The following is a 16866-nucleotide window of genomic DNA, read 5'->3' on the forward strand; positions in this document are numbered from 1 at the left end:
TCAGCACTGACTCAAACTAAACATGACCTCAGCACTGACTCAAACTAAACATGAACTCAGCACTGACTCAAACTTAACATGAACTCAGCACTGACTCAAACTAAACATGACCTCAGCACTGACTCAAACTAAACATGAACTCAGCACTGACTCAAACTAAACATGAACTCAGCCCTGACTCAAACTAAACATGAACTCAGCACTGACTCAAACTAAACATGAACTCAGCACTGACTCAAACTAAACATGACCTCAGCACTGACTCAAACTAAACATGAACTAAGCACTGACTCAAACTAAACATGAACTCAGCACTGACTCAAACTAAACATGACCTCAGCACTGACTTGATGGGTGAATCCTGTACAAAGATGACATCATGACATTCCTTATTCCTGTGGTAGGCCATAGGCTAGCTCTCAGAAAGGGCCTAGAAAATGACTTCCGTCCCAGGGTCCTGGGAAATACTTTTTGTTATGGTTTCTATGAAGTAAAATAGTCAAACTTCTTCCACCAAAAGTTCCTCAAGCGGGAACTTTGCACTTAGTGGGTAAATCGTCAATTGAAGTTGGGAAATGTACGAAAATATGCAAATATTAGCCTCTCATAGCATTTTTCACTCAATTTATCTCAGAAAGTAAAAGGGTCACACTCTTAATTTTTGGCACATAGACGGACAATACAATGAATATTTGATATGTGAAATATCAGGTCGATGGGAGTGGAAGTCTTGAATTAGTCATATGTTAAAAAAGCCATCATTTCAAAATGATCTCATATTGAAACAAGCTCACCATTAGGGTTGTGTTCAAAATATCGATACGGCGATATGTCGTCACGGACTCCATATCAATACTGAGTCACAGTATAGTTTTTTTTTCTTTGAAGTTTTGTGGCCCATAGGCTTTAAACGAGGTGGAATAGTACTTTTAATATGCTGTTTGTGCTGCCCTCCTCTCGGTCGAGGTGAGAAGGAGCTGTGGACCTGATCAGAAGCTGGTCTGTGCAGAAGATGCTGCTGCAGCATGTTCAGACAATGATAATTGTTTGGCAAGAAACATGCAATACTTTCCTAGAATGTGTTCCATATGTTTCTATTTGGATCAGTTGGTTGGATGTATAAAATTATTAGAGCAGAATGGATTTATAAAAAAGTGCTTTGTGGATAAACATGATATTTCATACATTTTTGTATCCAGAGTAAAAACATTACCCATTTGGTACATTTTTAAGACCCTTTTTTCAAAAATGTATCAAGATACATATCGTAATGAGGGAATTGTATCAGAATATACATGTATCGGGATACATATTGTATCTGTATCGGGATACATATCGTATCGCAAGGGTCTTACCCAGCCCTACTCACCATCGGTTTTTTGACTCACCAATTTTTCACATACTACATTTCAGATTCGACTTCATTAGGCCCCATAACTGGTACTAATAACAAAATGTTAAAATAAGTTCAAAATTCTTTATAAGTTCCAAATTCTTTAATAATAAAAAATATCCCAATGTACACAAATTCAATAATCAAACAGTTATTATCACGAGCTCCACAATAGGCTACTAGCAGAAAATAGTTTAATTATGGATAACCATCATACTATCAAATAAAAACTGTATCTGGACAAATTGTGATCAAGGAGATGGTTTCCTTGGCAAAATCGATGTTATGGAGATGAAGACAGTGGGAACTTCAGGACTGAAGCCCTTAGGAATGACATTTTCCTGTTGTACCTGCAGTTGGGCCAGACACTTTCAAAGTTCATGATACTGTCAAATGATGCAATGTGACCAAGATTATTCAGTATCTTCAGTACATGAGATGAACCTGTGAGATGTCCAATTGTTAGTCCAAGGGCCAGTGATTTTGGTGTTTGTTTATAGCCATCAGAAGCAAGATAGACTATATCTCTGCATATGGACAGAAGCTTGAGTTCATTCTGGCCTGATACTTCTTGTAATTCGCCCAAAGTAGGATCTTCTGATGCTCCCACTATCCAGGCAAGGAGGTTAAAAAGTTCTTGAGGCACATATTGGTGACATTAAACTCCTCATAAGTAGGAGGCCACGCCCACTGAACACCTGGCTTTTGTTTAACAGCAGAGTACAGTGTGTGGAGGAGGTCTCTTGGCTCCTTGTCTAGTCCTGAAGTCACATGATACAATTCCCTCATTACGATAATGTATCTTGATACATTTTTGAAAAAAGGGTCTTAAAAATGTACCAAATGGGTAATGGTTTTACTCTGGATACAAAAATTTATGAAATTTCATGTTTATCCACAAAGCACTTATTTATAAATCAATTATGCTCTAATAACTTCATAAATCCAGCCAACTGATCCAAATCGAAATATAAGGAACACATTCTAGTAAAGTATTGCATGTTTCTTGCCAAACAATTATCATGGTCTGAACATGCTGCAGCAGCATCATCTGCACAGATCAGCTTCTGATCAGGTCCACAGCTCCTTCTCACTTGAGCAGAGAGGAGCGCAGCACAAACAGCACATTAAAAGTACTATTCCACCTCGTTTAAAGCCTACGGGCCACAAAACTTCAAAAAGAAAAAAAACAACCTTTTTTATTGTTTTTTTTTAAATAAAAACAATATCGATACTGTGACTCAGTATTGATATGGAGTCCGTGACGACATATTGCCGTATGGATATTTTGAGCTTGTTTCAATATGAGATCATTTTGAAATGATGGCTTTTTTAACATATGACTAATTCAAGACTTCCACTCCCATCAACCTGATATTTCACATATCAAATATTCATTGTATTGTCCGTCTATGTGCCAAAAATGAAGAGCCTGACCCTTTCACTTTCTGAGATAAATTGAGGGAAAAATGCTGTGAGAGGCTAATATTTGCATATTTTCGTACATTTCCCAACTTCAACAGACGATTTACCCTCTAACTGCAAAGTTCCCGCTTGAGGAACTTTTGGTGGAAGAAGTTGAACTATTTTCCTTCATAGAAACCATAACATAAAGTATTTCCCAGGACCCTGGGACGGAACGACAAGATACAGAAGCTAGCCAATTGCCTATGGTGTTTATCTGTGAAAACGTCTAAATTATGTTTTTGGATAAATATACCTGTATAATGGATGTCACTAATAAGAATTATCTAAATTTGTGCATTTTCATTTTGAATATTTCTGAAAATGTTCACAGCTCCAATAATAAAAACAGGAATGTGTGAGTGGTTTAACGGCGTCTTGTTGAGTTGTCACATCCACACTTGTGACTGACACAGTGCAGTGTATAATGGTGGGTGCAGAGGTTTGATTGACAGCTGAAGTGGCGAAGGCGTTGGCGTGGCAGCAGAGGGGGGCAGGGTCATAACGGTTCCTGAAGAGAAAACCTCACACGTTTAGCAGACAAGATTCGCACATAATAATGTAATAACTGTATTTTTTTAGATGTTCATCTCGCACAGGGTTTTATCAGTTTACTGTGGTAGTATATTGTTGATTATTACTCATTATCTTCTCTTTTTTTTTAATTATATTGATGTCCAAAATACTCTGAAATACTCTCAAAGATATACAATGTACTACAAATACAACAGATCCTTCCAGCAATGATGTGTTTAGAACAGTTGCAGCCTGGTACTTGTGTTTACATTCTATCCTGTTCATTTTAATGGAGCAGCAAATAAAAAGCTGTACTTTTGTCATATGTAGACAACGTAGACACACAGTTGTTATTTATATGTTCATTGCACAACTTCAAGCTCTAGTTTCTAAAGTTAATTTATTGCTGTTGGATTTGTGGCACTGGAACTGTTATGGACCGCTATGTTTTCTGGTGCATAATTGTCCAAAAATAATGTTACATTTAAAGAACTATGTAACACTTCTGTCTTATGAAACCTCTTTGTAAGTCCCTGTGATGATTAAATATGTACTTTGGTGGTTTTGAAGTGTCCATCAGCAGACAAAAAGACGACTATCCTGAGAAACCCTGGCAAATGTTTTATCTTTGGCAATGTAAAATGTTTTTGTATACTACTTTATTTCGACAAAAAAGGGTCTATTCTCTGACATGGTATTTTCACAAGGGAGCTGCTGCAGTTATCTCTCAAGTTACTTATTGTCCCTTCTTTTAAAATCTGAAACCATTCAAAGTGCTCCTGGTGATGAGTCCTTGCGTACCACAAGAGGTCCTTGCACCCCTAGTTGGGAAACACAGATCTAGCGCACACTTTTCTACAATCAATTACAATCTTTCCTGAATAACAGACGATAAAGCAGGACAAGAGGTAAATCCTCTTCTAACTGAACCATATTGTAAATAAAACATGAACTGCAATAAATAAAAAGCACAATAAAACACTTGTTTGTTGGAATAATTAGTTGCAGATGTCTGTTATACAACAGAGAAAATGACACACTCTTGAGAACACAATAATGTTATTCATTGAAAAATAAGTTTATAGTAATAAAAATGCTGCAAAAGTCTTTGGACGCCGGAGTCAGATTAGTCAATACGCTGCACTACATCATAGTCAGAGCTATTGTACGTAGTGTTATTATATATCTTTACCTTTTTTATTTGCTTGCATGTCTCTATTCTCCTGCTGTTCTTGAACTGTGTGTTGCAACAATGGAATTTCCCCATTGTGTCATGAACATAAAAACGAATATAATAAAAATGTAAGTAATAGTGTAATTTTTCTATTGTTGTTAGAAAAATGTAACTATTGCTGTTAGTAATATAACTCTAGGTTCTATTACTAACACCGTATCTGCATATTTATTTAAAAAACACCTAGACGGTGTTGTGATCGCCTTCTACTAACAATAATGTGACATCATCAGTGCTCAACTTTATCAGCCGACGTCGAGGCCTGCGTCTATAGCCTGTACGTTAAACTAAATATGAGCAATTAATCACTAAATTTTACTCAAATAAAATCCAATCAGGGTGTCATATCATGTCACTTGGTTAAAGGCTACTGCTCTATATTGAATATATTAGGATATGGACTATAAACTTGCACATAATCCTCCTGCAAAGCTCAGCTCCAGAGCTGAAGATGAAACTGCTTTTGACAGGTTTTTCCAGGAACGTGGAAGAAACATGGGTCAGTTTTTGCCACATAAGTATTGTTATTTGATGCAAAGATTGCAATATCTCTAGGTACAAAGGCCTTTTATTAATGGGAGTACTAACATTTACCTGGGGTGGTTTTATTTGGGTGTTTTCATTTTGCCTTGTTGGAAGAAGTGCAGTATTATTTAGGTGAATTTTAGTTTGTTTTGCTTTATTAAACCATACGTCTTAAAGCCATTACCGAGAGGGCCAGATTTGAACTCTCAGACCAAATAACATGCAAAGCAGCTCTAATTTCACAGTCCAGAGCCTCCAGACGCGAAGTGACCGGCCGATCAACCAAGTGGCACTGAACGCAAGTTTATTAAAACATAAATAATAATTATAAAAGTTACTTTAAAAGTGTGCAGATAAAATCCTTTCAGTCAAACGCACAGCTGTTTTCTTTTGAATCTGGTACAGCAGGAGGTCGGTCCATGTTTAGTCCTGACTCTGGCACCAGCAGGAGGCCGGTCCATGTTTAGTCCTGACTCTGGCACCAGCAGGAGGCCGGTCCATGTTTAGTCCTGACTCTGGCACCAGCAGGAGGCTGGTCCATGTTAAGTCCTTACTCTGGCACCAGCAGGAGGCCGGTCCATGTTTAGTCCTGACTCTGGCACCAGCAGGAGGCTGGTCCATGTTAAGTCCTTACTCTGGCACCAGCAGGAGGCCGGTCCATGTTTAGTCCTGACTCTGGCACCAGCAGGAGGCCGGTCCATGTTTAGTCCTGACTCTGGCACCAGCAGGAGGTCGGTCCATGTTTAGTCCTGACTCTGGCACCAGCAGGAGGCCGGTCCATGTTTAGTCCTTACTCTGGCACCAGCAGGAGGCCGGTCCATGTTTAGTCCTGACTCTGGCACCAGCAGGAGGCCGGTCCATGTTTAGTCCTGACTCTGGCACCAGCAGGAGGCCGGTCCATGTTTAGTCCTGACTCTGGCACCTGCAGGAGGCCGGTCCCTGAGGTCCTCAGAGCCCGAGATGGTTCGTTCATATGGCACTAACATGCCCAAGATGTACTTTGGTGCTAGGCCATGGAGAGACTTGTACACAAGCAGAGCTGCTTTAAAGTCTGTTCTCTGAGCCACAGGAGCCAGTGCAGAGACCTGAGAACAGGACTAATGTGGTGGTACTTCCTGGTTCTAGTCAGGACCCGAGCAGCAGCGTTCTGGATGTACTGCAGCTGTTTTACAGCTCGTTTGGAGAGGCCAGTGAGCAGGCCGTTACAGTAGTCTAATCTACTGGAGACAAACGCATGGATAAGTCTCTCCAAATCTGGTTTAGACACCATACTTTTGATTTTGGCAGTGTTTTTTCGATGGGATAAAGTTTCTGATGTTATTGATGATGACGCGTGCTTGCCCCACCGCCCGTCAGTTTGGAGATTGGAGGAAAGGAGATAGTCTGTGGGTCTCTGGGTACATATATGAAGCACAAATAGCAATGTAAGAAGGTTAAAAGCTCTGAAAAGTCGATTTTGCATGTTATGGGACCTTTAAACATGTTACAAAGCAGTGAGTGTTTTCTACTGTTGAGACTTATTCTAAATATGTGCTCTGTGACTTTTCTATTGAAGGGTTGTTCACATTTTCCTTTTAAAAAAAAAAACAAATTTTGGCCCGTAGGCTCTATTAGACAGGAAAGACAGCGTGGAATGGGGGATGAGAGAGAAGGGAGGACGTGCAGTAAATTGTCGGTAGTCAGGATTTGATTGAGTCGACCACCAGGCAGCACTGTTCACATTTTCCATGGAGATGTTATTTTTTTGCCTGTGGGCCACATCTGGCACCGGACGTTTTAATCTGGCCCTAATTTATATTGATTAATTTGCAATAGATGTGTAGCATTTTTATCCCTAGAACTACGAGTCCCACAATCCATATACTATACTATGGCAGGAGTGTCCAAAATGTGGCCCGGGAACCAAATGCGGCCTTCAGATGAATTTTTTTTGACCTCCTCGCTTCCTGCTAAGTTGGCCCAAACGACAAAAAGTAGTGCACTTTACTGTAAAATTGGAACAATTCAAACATGTTTATGTTATATTAACCTAATATTAATGTTCTAAGTCTTATTAAAGGTGTGGAGACTCATCAAAACTGTACAGTGGCCCTCGGTGTAAGTTTCAAAATGTGGACCTCTGTGAAAAAAGTTTGGACACCCCTTCTATATGGCATTAATATTTCAGGTGTTTATAGGAAAATAACAGCCTAAGTCATTGGCCTGGTGTATATGCAGAGACTCCTCAGTCTAAAATAATAATAAATAATTTAATTGTAGAACACATTTTATGCACAAAATAACAACTGCAGTATTACCTGAAATGAGTTTATGTGTGTAGTATTTTTAAATTCAGCAAATAATTCTATTGTGATATTCAAAATTTCATATTGCCCCAAATGCAAATGACAATAGATCATGGATAATATGAAATGGCTCCACTTCTGGAAAAAGACAGTTTTTTATTGAACAAAATATCTTACAGATTCCTGGATATACATATATACAAAGAGTGTGACCCTGCAGTCGGACTTTGCCTCCAAAAACATTGGGATTTTACATAAGGAAATATTCTCACATTATCAACTACCAAATACAATACAAATTCTAAATATAGAAAGCACAAAAAATAAGTTCTCATCTGTGAAAAGTACTGGGGATGGAGCTCCTTCATACAAAACAATACTTTTACAATGACAGGTCGTAAAAATACTCCATGTTCCTTATTTTAGAACAAATAAAAGCGTTTAGATGACATAGACATCGTTCTTCTCCCCCAGGAGCCAGTAGGTTCTCATCTTCCCTTTGCCCTGCGCAGAGGAAAGCACGATCAATAAGCTGTCACCGGACATGGCTGCATTCACCGTCATCAGCTAAAAGGTGCATTAACGAGTGACCCTGACACACAAAGTCAGAGTGTTTTATTTACTGTGCAACAAGGGATTTAATCATTTACTTATTCCATGTTTGACTCTAATTGTTTGAACAAATGAAGAGGTGACGGCCGTTGTGATCGGAGGTTAGGAAAATAAATGAAATACATTATAATGCGGTTGTTTTTATTGTCTTTCTAAACCCAATAGGCTAAAGCTAATCAACATTAGCAAGCTAACAGCAGTCTATATTTAGATGCAGATAAAGCGCTGTGGTCCCATTTTTTGCTGAATAGATGCTTTTAAAACACGGTATATGTGTTTTTGATACATTTGGTTATGATTTAAATACTTGATGCTACCACAATGACAAATAAAAACACTTAAACCACTAAAACTATTCAGTAAAAGTCCTACATTTAAGTGTTTTTTTTGTTTTTGTATATATAATATATAAATACCTAATATAGTTTTGATATTCTCTTGGTTTAGTTAGTTATTTTTACAAACTCAATGTAAAATCAACCTTTTCCTAACACACTGGGCATTCCGTTATTCCAAACATTGTGGCTGATCCTCCTTCACTATATGTTCAAAGAGGATTCTTTTAAACCAGCAGAAGGGATGGTGTAAGAGGCGTAAAGGTGAGATTACACCCACTCTCTTACTTACTTTACTTTACCAGTTTGATGTTAGACAATTTAGACATTACCTTCATTTCTACGTCTCCTCGGAGCTGCAGATCGAAGTACCCGAACTCATCCAGGACTTCTTTTGTGGCAGACGACATGTGGATCCTCAGAGCTGAAAAACATGAACAACATTAACCAAATTGCACACACATAGACAGCCGTGGAGCCCTTTAAACCCCTCGCTCACACATAGACAGCCGTGGAGCCCTTTAAACCCCTCGCTCACACATAGACAGCCGTGGAGCCCCTTAAACCCCTCGCTCACACATAGACAGCCGTGGAGCCCTTTAAACCCCTCGCTCACACATAGACAGCCGTGGAGCCCCTTAAACCCCTCGCTCACACATAGACAGCCGTGGAGCCCCTTAAACCCCTCGCTCACACATAGACAGCCGTGGAGCCCTTTAAACCCCTCGCTCACACATAGACAGCCGTGGAGCCCCTTAAACCCCTCGCTCACACATAGACAGCCGTGGAGCCCCTTAAACCCCTCGCTCACACATAGACAGCCGTGGAGCCCCTTAAACCCCTCGCTCACACATAGACAGCCGTGGAACCCCTTTAAACCCCTCGCTCACACATAGACAGCCGTGGAACCCCTTTAAACCCCTCGCTCACACATAGACAGCTGTGGAACCCCTTTAAACCCCTCGCTCACACATAGACAGCCGTGGAGCCCTTTAAACCCCTCGCTCACACATAGACAGCTGTGGAAACCCTTTAAACCCCTTGCTCACACATAGACAGCTGTGGAACCCCTTTAAACCTCTCGCTCACACATAGACAGCTGTGGAACCCTCTTAAACCCCTCGCTCACACAAAGACAGCCGTGGAACCCCTTTAAACCCCTCACTCACACATAGACAGCCGTGGAAACCCTTTAAACCCCTCACTCACACATAGACAGCTGTGGAGCCCCTTTAAACCCCTCGCTCACACATAGACAGCTGTGGAACCCCTTTAAACCCCTCGCTCACACATAGACAGCTGTGGAGCCCCTTTAAACCCCTCGCTCACACATAGACAGCCGTGGAGCCCCTTTAAACCCCTCGCTCACACATAGACAGCCGTGGAACCCCTTTAAACCCCTCGCTCACACATAGACAGCTGTGGAGCCCCTTTAAACCCCTCGCTCACACATAGACAGCTGTGGAACCCCTTTAAACCCCTCGCTCACACATAGACAGCTGTGGAACCCCTTAAACCCCTCGCTCACACATAGACAGCTGTGGAACCCCCTTAAACCACAAGTTCGCACATAGACAGCCGTGGAGCCCCTTTAAACCCCTCGCTCACACATAAACAGCTGTGGAGCCCCTTTAAACCCCTCGCTCACACATAGACAGCTGTGGAACCCCTTTAAACCCCTCGCTCACACATAGACAGCCGTGGAGCCCCTTTAAACCCCTCGCTCACACATAGACAGCCGTGGAACCCCTTTAAACCCCTCGCTCACACATAGACAGCTGTGGAACCCCTTTAAACCCCTCACTCACACATAGACAGCCGTGGAGCCCCTTTAAACCCCTCGCTCACACATAAACAGCTGTGGAGCCCCTTTAAACCCCTCGCTCACACATAGACAGCTGTGGAACCCCTTTAAACCCCTCGCTCACACATAGACAGCTGTGGAACCCCTTTAAACCCCTCGCTCACACATAGACAGCTGTGGAACCCCTTTAAACCCCTCGCTCACACATAAACAGCTGTGGAGCCCCTTTAAACCCCTCGCTCACACATAGACAGCCGTGGAGCCCCTTTAAACCCCTCGCTCACACATAGACAGCCGTGGAACCCCTTTAAACCCCTCGCTCACACATAGACAGCTGTGGAACCCCTTTAAACCCCTCGCTCACACATAGACAGCCGTGGAGCCCCTTTAAACCCCTCGCTCACACATAGACAGCCGTGAAACCCCTTTAAACCCCTCGCTCACACATAGACAGCCGTGGAACCCCTTTAAACCCCTCGCTCACACATAGACAGCCGTGGAACCCCTTTAAACCCCTCGCTCACACATAGACAGCCGTGGAACCCCTTTAAACCCCTCACTCACACATAGACAGCCGTGGAGCCCCTTTAAACCCCTCGCTCACACATTAACAGCTGTGGAGCCCCTTTAAACCCCTCGCTCACACATAGACAGCTGTGGAACCCCTTTAAACCCCTCGCTCACACATAGACAGCTGTGGAACCCCTTTAAACCCCTCACTCACACATAGACAGCCGTGGAGCCCCTTTAAACCCCTCGCTCACACATAAACAGCTGTGGAGCCCCTTTAAACCCCTCGCTCACACATAGACAGCTGTGGAACCCCTTTAAACCCCTCGCTCACACATAGACAGCTGTGGAACCCCTTTAAACCCCTCGCTCACACATAAACAGCTGTGGAGCCCCTTTAAACCCCTCGCTCACACATAGACAGCCGTGGAGCCCCTTTAAACCCCTCGCTCACACATATACAGCCGTGGAGCCCCTTTAAACCCCTCGCTCACACATATACAGCCGTGGAGCCCCTTTAAACCCCTCGCTCACACATAGATGGCTGACCCCTCACAGACACATGTGGAGCCCCCTAAACCCATTGCTCACACACAGATGTGGTCTGGACACTGGAGAAGTGCAGAGCCAGCAGAGACCTGAGTCTGCCCTGAGCTTTATGAATTATTCACCAGCACAAAACAGGAAGCCCGGGATCAATAAGTCCATCAGCGCAAACCAGGCACAAGGAAGAAGCACCTGAACGCACCACAGAGCAGATTTTCACTGCAGCACCAACAAGAATGACTTTTCATAGACGTTTTTTCACAGGGGATAATAATGGGACTATACATACAGAGAAGTACTCATCCTGTTAAAAGGGAGATCAAATCATGATTCACTCCTTCTCCTTCACTTTCTTCTGTCGTCCATGTAAATCCTTATCATCACAATAAAGTAAATTGTTCGACTAATAAAAATGTCAATTCAATCTTTAGCTCTGAGGAACTTCGAAGAACAATCTAATGTCTGGTGATAAGAAAAACGTATCCAGGCTAAGGTCATACAGGCCTTTATCTCTTCTTCTAGAGATAATTTATTGACAGCTAACGATTGCTTTAGCAGTCAACTAGTCAAATTATCATTTCTAATGTAAACTGAACCTTTTAAAATCAATTTTTAACCAAACAAAGATTGAATTACGACTAGTCACAATTAACAGTCTTATGGAGATGTTGTCACTTTGCCTAGAAAGTTCCACAGTTTGACAATATAGACAGTGTCTACTTCGGTTGAACCTGATAATTGGTTAATGCCAGACACACGACCTGAGCTGCAGGTGGCCATCTTGGATCCGGTCGCTAATGTAAATAAACTGCAAAGAAACTGTGCATAAACTGCTCAAAAACCAGAACAGTCCTAATCTTCACTGTCAGCTGTGGTTCAGACATTTACACAACAACGGATGACATCGAACAGACGAACAGCAGCATTTTGAAGCCTGCACCAAAATGTAATTAAGTTTTTAAGTGATTTTGAGCTTTTAGTGCTTACTTTGATGAAGGTCTTAGCCAGTTAAAAGTTGTGGAAAAGCCGTTCAGAAGCCGAGATGTCTGCACTGACTGAGACATTATCAGACAAAAACCGACACCATTCAGGCCACGTTTGTGGACCAATTTTGAAACGATACGTCTCCGACCAGCCTCAATTTAACTCCATTCTTGATATGTGACGTACGTTGGCGCGAACTGATAAACAAAAGTAAATGCGGTTGGAGGAATGAAAAGAGGAGACGCTTCAAATGTCATGTTTGATGTGGTGAAGTTAAAATAATACAGTGCGCGTTGCCTGTCTGACCTTTATGTTATGCTACAGTCAGAGGAGCGGTCATGTTTTCCACAGCCAGGCCACAGCTAATGGGCCTCGAGTAAACACGGGCTGCACTGTGTCGCCTTGGCAACACAAACTCACAGTCCGTCTGATGTGAGCTGCGTACAGTCTTTGGGCGACGCGACGACGGCGCAGTCCGACGTGGTGATGGTGAATGGGTGAACGGGCGACTGCCAATTAGGGACAATGTCAAGTTTTAAGAGTTTATTGTGACCAGCCAGTATTTCAAAAAAGTACTTTGTATTTAAATGTGTTTACGTTAACTGAAGATTACATTTTTCTTTCAGTACCGTTATATACATTGTAACCTTCTAAAATGTTATAATAAAAGAGTGAATCATAACTGATAATACAATGATTAGAATATACTTAAAAAGCTTCCAATGTACAACAGAAATAATTGTTTGACAAGTCGACCTCTAAAATAATTGTTAGTTGCAGCTCTGTGATGAATAATACGGACAATCTAAAACTAAATATAACTTCTGAATGATGAAAGGTCCTCAAAATGTAATAATCCACTCACATTAGATCTACACGCTTGATGATGCTAATGCTTTTGAGTCTTTCTAACAAAAAGGAAGAGACTTATTTGAATTTCCTGTAACATTTTCTACTTGTTTTATTTTCTACAACAAAAGAGGGAAAATATTACGGTTGCAACGAACGATCTTTTTGCAAATCGATTAGTCCAGCAATTAATCTTTAGATCCATTGATAAGTTGTTTAGAACGTGATGAAAAGATTTTTACAACATTTTATGAAACTGAAGTTAAGCCGTTTGAGGATCTTATGGACAAAAGAGAAAATACAAATACACTCAATTTACACATTTTTCGTGTCATTTTCATGCAATCAGGACTTTTCTCAGCTCACGTTTTGGAACCAATGCATGGACCAGTTAACAATTATTCAATTACCAAATGAGATTAGTTGTGTTTAATCGCTTAAGGTGATTAAACTAAAACTAAAGCTTCACAAAAAGTATAATTTGAAGTTAAGTATGTAAAATATCAGTAGATAAAAATAAAAAGTACTGTAGGGTCAAAACTTTGTCCAGTAAAACATACAAATCTGGATTTATCCTTTAAGTGTTTCTCTTAATCGTTTTAAAGGGTCTATAATCAATATCAAGGGGTCAATATGAAAAATCTCTCCTGCGGGTACGATACTGTTTTGCAGAAGGAGATGGCGACTGTTACAGGCGTGGGGCTCACCTTCTCCGTTGGACTCCATGCGCGACGCCGTGTTGACCGTGTCTCCAAACAGACAGTAACGTGGCATTTTCAGCCCCACCACGCCTGCACAAACGGGCCCTGGGGGGAGAGACACAAGCGTCACCCCACTGTCCCGCTGAGCCTCCTCCATCGCCGCAGCAGGAGGCAGAACAGAACAGTCCGGCTCCTCAGACGCTCCGTCGCAAACACATCGTTCAGTCAGAGGAGCCAGGGAAATGTATTCCAATGAGAGCAAGGTTACTTCTTATTACTCAAGTAGAAGTGCAGAGCAGTGGTCGACGAAATAGGGGGCCATAACCTTTGAAACTGAAAAACTAAAATGTAAAACTGTTATTTATTTAAAACATTCTGATTCAGATGTATGGCAACTACAGAAATGACAAATAAACAAAACATGTTTGAAAAGTAGCAACGGAAATATTTTACAAATGTATCCCACCCCTTAGTCCTTTAATAAATCACATTTTAATACCTTGTGTTTCCTTGTAATTTGACCCAAAACATTTAAATAAATACGTATTTAATCAATACTTCCCCCCTATTAATTACTAGAAGTTTCACTGTCAGATTAATGCACAATATTATTATTATCTTTCTTGTATTAATTAACATTTTCAGCACTCTCATATCGCATGAGGAAAATAACAAAGGAAAGTTTACAAATGATTTACGGATTTCAGATTTATTTTATCTAGAATTTCAATTTCACCTTCAAATTTCAAGTATTTTTTTCTTTTTTTCAATTCAAACTTAGTCTGTTGCTTTGGGAGGCGTTGGGCTCGGTCTGGACCTGGTTTGGACATAAAGACCATGAAGAAGGCCCAAAAAATATTCAAAGTGAAGTTTGAAGAGAAGAAAATCAATAAATTAGAAACAATGAATTTTGAATGTAACTTTAGGAAATCAATTCATTAAATAGTGCGTAAAATCAGGTGTTTCCAAAGAAGAGACACCAAAAGGTGTGAAACTAAATCATATCTGAAAAATCTGCTCAAGAAACAAAAATGTTCAAATCCTTCAGAACGTTTTACTCAAACATTTACTCAAGTAAGAGACTGAAACATAGAACACAAACATAACACTCAAGTAGAGGTAAAAGTAGGGAGTATAATTTATTAAACATTAAATGTAATAGCACTACCCAGCTCTGCATTCAATGATAAACTATTGTCTCATTTGTCTGTCTTTATTTCTCTCCTGCTTCTAATTTAATGTATAATGAATAGACAGTTTTTAAAGGAGGTGTGTGTCCCGTTCAGAAGGGCCCTGCTCCGTGTCTGAGCAGCAGCAGATGATACACACAACTGACATGTGCAGCTCTGAACTGTGCCCAGGCGCCATCTTTGTTTTAAAGCTGTGACACAAACATTATCACCAGGATTTACAACACGTTTGGACGGCTCAAGGCAGTTCACGTCGCCCGGATCGGCGTCACCGGGGCCCCATCCTGGAGCCAGGCCTGGGATGGGTGCTCCATGGCGAGCGCCTGGTGGCCGGGTCTTACCCCACGGGGCCCGGCCGGGCACAGCCCGAAAGAGCGACGTGGGGCCGCCCTCCCGTGGGCCCACCACCCGCAGGAGGATCCATAGGGGGCCGGTGCAGAGAGATCTGGGCGGCAGTCGACGGCAGGGGCCTCGGCGACCAGATCTCCGGACACAGAGACTAACTCTGGGGACATGGAATGTCACCTCGCTGGGGGGGAAAGAGCCTGAGCTTGTGCGGGAGGTTGAGCGATACCGACTAGATATAGTCGGCCTCACCTCCACGCACAGTTTGGGCTCTGGAACCCATCTCCTCGAGAGGGGCTGGACGCTCCACTTCTCTGGTGTTGCCCGGGGGGAGAGGCGGCGGGCTGGTGTGGGCTTGCTGATAGCCCCTCAGCTCAGCCGCCACGTGTTGGAGTTTACCCCGGTGAACGAGAGGGTCGCGTCCCTCCGCCTTCGGGTGGGGGACAGGTCTCTCACTGTTGTGGCGGCCTACGGGCCGAACAGCAGTGCAGAGTACCCGGCCTTCTTGGAGTCCTTGGGAGGGGTACTGGACAGTGCACCGACCGGGGACTCCGTTGTTCTACTGGGGGACTTCAACGCCCACGTGGGCAATGACAGTGACACCTGGAGAGGGGTGATCGGGAAGAACGGCTTCCCCGATCTGAACCCGAGCGGTGTTCAGTTATTGGACTTCTGTGCTAGCCACGGATTGTCCATAACGAACACCATGTTCAAGCACAAGGGTGTCCATCAGTGCACGTGGCACCAGGACACCCTAGGCCGGAGGTCAATGATCGACTTAGTTGTCGTGTCATCAGACCTCCGGCCGCGTGTCTTGGACACTCGGGTGAAGAGAGGGGCAGAGTTGTCAACCGATCACCACCTGGTGGTGAGTTGGATCCGCTGGCGGAGGAGGAAGCCGGACAGACTTGGCAGACCCAAGCGCATTGTGAGGGTCTGTTGGGAACGTCTAGTGGAGCCCTCTGTCAGTAGGGTATTCAACTCGCACCTCCGGGAGAGCTTCTCCCATGTCCCGGGGGAGGCTGGGGACATTGAGTCCGAGTGGACCATGTTCTCCGCCTCCATTGTTGATGCGGCTGCTCGGAGCTGTGGTCGCAAGGTCTCCGGTGCCTGTCGTGGCGGCAACCCCCGAACCCGGTGGTGGACACCGGAAGTAAGGGATGCCGTCAGACTAAAGAAGGAGGCCTATCAGGCCACTCTGGCTTGTAGGTCTCCGGAGGTCATCGACGGGTATCGGCAGGCCAAGCGAGCAGCGGCTCGTGCTGTCGCAGAGGCAAAAACCCGGGCCTGGGAGGAGTTCGGGGAGGCCATGGAGGAGGACTATCGGTCGGCACCAAAGAAATTCTGGCAAACCGTCCGGCGCCTCAGGAAGGGGAAGCAGTGTCTCACAAACACCGTTTACGGTGCGGGTGGAGGCCTGCTGACCTCGACTGGAGATGTCGTCGGACGGTGGAAGGAATACTTTGAGGATCTCCTTAATCCCTCAGTCACGTCTTCCGAAGAGGAAGTAGAGACCGGGGACTCGGAGGCTGGCTCATCCATCACCCAAGCTGAAGTCACTGAGGTTGTCCGC

General features: G+C 43.1%; 1 protein-coding gene across 1 annotated transcript in view; it reads right to left on the minus strand.

Moving 5' to 3' along the window:
- Positions 1-7553: 7553 nt before the first annotated feature.
- Positions 7554-16866, minus strand: part of npr2 (natriuretic peptide receptor 2) — a 123163-nt gene continuing 113850 nt past the window's right edge. Inside the window, exons 20-22 of the mRNA XM_072453441.1 lie at positions 13765-13863; positions 8697-8788; positions 7554-7921 (exon numbers count right to left, since the gene is read on the minus strand). Coding sequence (XP_072309542.1) covers positions 7859-7921; positions 8697-8788; positions 13765-13863 — 254 coding nt within the window. The 3' untranslated portion in view covers positions 7554-7858. The remainder of the gene's footprint in view (positions 7922-8696; positions 8789-13764; positions 13864-16866) is intronic.

This window comes from Eucyclogobius newberryi, unplaced genomic scaffold, assembly GCF_026437365.1.
Source record: "Eucyclogobius newberryi isolate DKJ021-1_F unplaced genomic scaffold, fEucNew1.0.hap1 SCAF_2, whole genome shotgun sequence".
Classification (NCBI taxonomy): domain Eukaryota; kingdom Metazoa; phylum Chordata; class Actinopteri; order Gobiiformes; family Gobiidae; genus Eucyclogobius; species Eucyclogobius newberryi.